General features: G+C 45.6%; 1 protein-coding gene across 4 annotated transcripts in view; it reads right to left on the bottom strand.

Moving 5' to 3' along the window:
• SLC37A3 (solute carrier family 37, member 3) overlaps positions 1–4,836 on the bottom strand; it is a 64,248-nt gene that overhangs the window by 32,742 nt on the left and 26,670 nt on the right. For all 4 annotated transcript variants that reach the window (XM_011995455.1, XM_011995454.1, XM_011995456.1 and 1 more), the window contains exons 4-5: positions 3,924–4,007; positions 670–815 (exon numbers count right to left, since the gene is read on the bottom strand). In XM_011995455.1, coding sequence (XP_011850845.1) covers positions 670–815; positions 3,924–4,007 — 230 coding nt within the window. The remainder of the gene's footprint in view (positions 1–669; positions 816–3,923; positions 4,008–4,836) is intronic.

The raw sequence follows: 4,836 nt of genomic DNA, 5'->3' as shown, positions 1-4,836 counted from the left end.
AGACTGAGGCAGGAGAATCACTTGAACCCGGGAGGCGGGGGTTGCAGTGAGCGGAGATTGCCCCACTACACTCCAGTCTAGTGACAGAACAAGACTCTGTCTCAAAAAAAAAAAAAAGAAAAAAAACCTACTTGAAGGCTTAGGGGAAAAAAGTACCCCATTTGATCAAGCCCCAAAGTCTGGCGTTCTTCATCTGAATCTAATTAGAGCCCTTGTTACATGACCTTGGGCAGGTCACATGAATAACCTTTGACCTCAATTTCCTTATCTTTAATATAAAAAGGTTAAATAAGATCACTCTCAAAAATGGGCAGGGAAGGCAAAACGCAAAGGAAGATACACGACAGATAGCAAATGAGATTTTTATGTTCTCTAAAGAAACGATGAGTAAAATAAAAAATTGAGACCTCCTGACTTGGCCCACACTCAGAATCTGCCCACAGCCCAAAGAGTAGTAGGAACGTGTCTCCTGGGCCGGATGGCTTCTAGGGCCCACACCATTTCCAACGCACACTGACGTGAAACTCTCTCTCCCTGAACTCCTCTGACTTGCTAATGAAAGATGTGGGTGATATCTAAGGCATCAAAGTAACTGACTTTGACAAATCTGAAAAATTCATCATGGAAACCACTTAAACAGAGAAACCAGAGAGGAAAGAAGTGGCATACCCGGCTTTCCCAAACCAGTTGCCCATAATAGCAACCACACAGGGCCAACCGGTGGACTGCAGCAGGCCGTTCACAATCCACAGGCAGCAGTACAGCCATTTGTTGTAGAAACGCAGCCATTCTGTGAGCGTGCCAAAGACAAACACCTTGAAGAGGAGGAAACAAAAGGAATATGTAACAGCCACACTGAAACTTTCAGGGGATGCCACTCCACCCACTTGCTTCAGAGTAGAGACCACGTGAAGGATACACTCACACAGCCAGTGCCTGTAAGTCACGTGGTTGGCATCACACAGGTCCTGCTCAGAGCCACAATGAGGAGGCAGCCACCCAATCACTGCCCACCAGAGCGGAGGTGATGTCAAAGACGTGAAGTCATTAAGCTATCAGCGCTCCAACTGACATCTTCCAAGACTAAAAAGTGAATTCCTCGTTTGACATCTATTTCCATCTCCTCACCCTCAGACTGTGCATGTGGAGGGAACAGCAACCTCCAGAGGGTTGCTGTGAGGATGGAATGAGCCCAGGGAGGCCACCTTCCCCGGAACAGTGCCAGGCGCCGCTCTAGGCAGAGGCACGGGGTGAGTGCCAGCCACTGTTATGGCTGCAGCTCCTAAGTTAATCAACGAAAGCGAAACCTATCGAACTTGTGATCTGCTGAATCATTTAGCAGCTTTCATCAAGGGGCTGCTTTTTTCCAGGCATTTTGCTCAAGTGGACATTTTATCCACAGTCAAACTCTATTCTGAGAATACTCTGCATGATTAAAAAATAGCATGTATAATACTGTCTGGTTCCAGTTATAAGACATTCTAGAATAAGCAAAACTGTACACAGAAAAATGATCAGGGGTTGCCAGGGGCTGGAGAAAGGAGGGGCAGTCACAAAACTACTTATTTGTTGAAAGTCTGAACAATATGCTTAAAAAGGGCAAGTTTATGTACAAACTGCAGTTTTTAAAAAATATATAAAAAGCAAAAAAGTCTGTACACAGGTTTTAAAATAATATGTTTATATGTGTGGGTGAGCAACTCATAAAAAATAAAGTGCTTCCATCTCTAAAATTTCAAGGGGAAAAAAAGGTTTTACTTACACTCAAATGACAAACACTGAAAAACAATAGTAGGCCAAACGCAGGGACTTGTGCCTCTAATTCCAGTGTTTGGGGAGGCAAAGGAGGGAGGATCACTTAAGGCCAGGAGTTCAAGGATCAACCTGGGCAATATAGTGAGACCCCATGACTAAAAAATCTAAAAATTGCTGAGTATAACAGTACACACCTACAGTCCTAGCTACTCAGGAGGCTAAAGTGGGAGGACTGCTCGAGCTTGAGAGTTCAAGGCTCCGGGATCACACTGTTGCACTCCAGCCTGGGCAGCAAACTGAGACCTTATCTCTAAAAAAAATAATAATCATAATAAATTGCGGTCTAACTAAACTCCATGGTTTCATTTAATCAACAAAAATTCCTGACTAGAAGCTAGTAAACAATGACAATTAGTCAGATATAGAGGCCGGGCACGGTGGCTCACGCCTGTAATCCCAGCACTTTGGGAGGCTGGGGCAGGTAGATCACCTGAGGTCAGGAGTTTGAGACCAGCCTGGCCAACATGGTGAAACCCTGACTCTACTAGAAATACAAAAATTAGCCAGGCATGGTGGTGCACACCTGTAGTCCCAGCTACTCAGGAGGCTGAGCCAGGAGAATTAGCCAGGCATGGTGGTGCACACCTGTAGTCCCAGCTACTCAGGAGGCTGAATCAGGAGAATGGCTTGAATCCGGGAAGTGGAGGTTGCAGTGAGCCAAGATCATGCCACTGCACTCCGGACTGGGTGACACAGCAAGACTCCGTTTCAAAAAAAAAAAAAAAAGAAAAGATTAGTCAGACATGGATCCTCCCCTACACAGCACTTGTTTCAAACGCCTCACATACAGAAACTCGCAGTCCTCACTGCCAGCCAGGGAGAGGTAATATGCATATCTCCCTCTGAAGCTCACAGAAATCATAAGCTAGGAAACCACAGAAGAGAGACAGAAACCCAGGCTGTCGTGGTGTAGGGAATCTGTGATTTTAACCACTCCACGCCCACCCTAAGGGAAAGCAAGACTGAAACAGAAACAACCAAGCTAAGCAGCAGACTGTTTCAAGTGCCTGCAAAGAAACAGGCACGGGAGCTCAGAAGAGAGACCGGCATTCTCAAAGAGGTGTCATTTGGCCAATGCTTGAAGGAGACTGTGAGTCGGACTATGGAGAGCTGAATAGGGGACCATCCAAGGCAGGCAGAACAGCAGGAACAAAAGCACCGAGATAGAAAGGAGCAGGATGGGGCCGGGCACGGTGGCTCACACCTGTAATTCAAGCACTTTGGGAGGCCTAGGTGGGCGGATCATCTGAGATCGGGAGTTCGAGACCAGCCTGATCAACATGGAGAAACCCTGTCTCTACTAAAAATAAATAAACCAGTCAGGCGTGGTGGCGCATGCTTGTAATCCCAGCTACTCGGGAGGCTGAGGCACAAGAATTGCTTGAACCCAGGAGGTGGAGGCTGTGGTGAGGCAAGATCGCACCATTCCATTCCAGCCTGGGCAGCAAGAGCGAAACTCCATCTCAAAAATGAAAATAAAAAAAAGAAAGGAGCAGGGTGTTAGTGGCCTGGAAAGCAGTCCAGCTTGGCTGGAGCAAAGGGATGAAGCAGAGTGACAAATATGATGGGAAGGCAGGCTGGGGCCAGGGTCTAGCGAATGCCAGGCCATTTATTCAGACTACTGATTAACTCTGCTGGTGCCTGAAGGACAACAAAGGGACCTGATTAGAATCTTACTCTAAAAAGACTCATCTGGCCAGGCACGGTGGCTCACACCTGTAATCCCAGCACTTTGGGAGGCCGAGGCAGGAGGATCACTTGAGGTCAGAGATGAGCTTAGCCAACATAGTGAAACCCCGTCTCTACTAAAAATACAAAAATCACCCGGGCGTGGTGACTTGCACCTATAGTCCCAGCAACTCAGGAGAATCACTTGAACCCAGGAGGCAGTGGTTGCAGTGAGCTGAGATCGCACCACTGCACTCCAGCCTGGGGTAACAGAGCAAGACTGTCTCAGAAAAAAAAAAAAGACTCATCTAAGTGAAAAGGCAAATGAGGGATTCGAACACTGAGGATTAATCTTACTATTCTATTCTACAGAGAAGTAGGGGGATTACTTGGATTCTAAAATACCTGACCAAAAAAATAATAAGACCCTTTCAACTTACCACGAATGCAGAAGAGCACATGCCGAAAGACAGAACCCACCGCAAATTCAACCGATCCCCAACGATGCCACTGATGAAAAGGCCCTGAAAATAAAGCATTTTCTTTTACAGCTCTAAATAACAACACAGTATGAAAAAGTAACATGCACTGCAAAGCAAATGAGACAAACGCAGACATTACTTAAAATTAACCCTTATTCACATGCCTAGGCTAGCTGTCTACAGGAGTTTCACAAACGTTTCATGAAATGGCAGTGGGCTGGATAACAGGGTCAGTAATGGAGTGAAAACAAAAAAGTTATGAAAATAGAAGGAAAAAAAATTTAAAAAAAAAAAAAAAAAGGAAATGGCCGTGGGCTTCTGCATACTCTGCCACAAACACACCAAAATTCAGGGCAAACTTTGGTTTTACTTGATTCTCTAACTGGAAAAAAATAAGTAAGAATGACTCTAATGAAACAAGCACACAAACATATTCCATTTTCTAGACTAGATTAATTCCTGCCCATCAGTGATAAGCTCTCCCAAAGGGATTCCTCTTAGCCATCTGCACTCTGGGTTAACATGTGTTACCACACGCCCTGCAGTTTCAGTTCCAAACTTGTAAAAAGTGGAATAGAAGGTTCCAGGGCACACTAGCCGCCTGTTGAATCTGACCCTTGGGTTTCACGACATCCCAAGGCAGGGAGAGTAGGAAGGCAGAGACAATAATTAGTTGGAGACAGGTTCTGTCTTCTACTCTCCTCCCACTGAGGGGCAGGAATTAAAATGCTGAGATCATGGCAGGAAGTAAGACTGAAGACCTTAAGGGCAGCAGACTTTAGGTTTCTTCCATAAATATTTAAAATGTCTTGACTTAAAACCTAAATTCAGGCCAGGCGCGGTGGCTCAAGCCTGTAATCCCAGCACTTTG

Source organism: Mandrillus leucophaeus, unplaced genomic scaffold (assembly GCF_000951045.1).
Source record: "Mandrillus leucophaeus isolate KB7577 unplaced genomic scaffold, Mleu.le_1.0 Scaffold49, whole genome shotgun sequence".
NCBI lineage: Eukaryota > Metazoa > Chordata > Mammalia > Primates > Cercopithecidae > Mandrillus > Mandrillus leucophaeus.
Note: the sequence above shows the minus strand (reverse complement) of the source record. Positions and strands in the feature narration are given on the sequence as shown.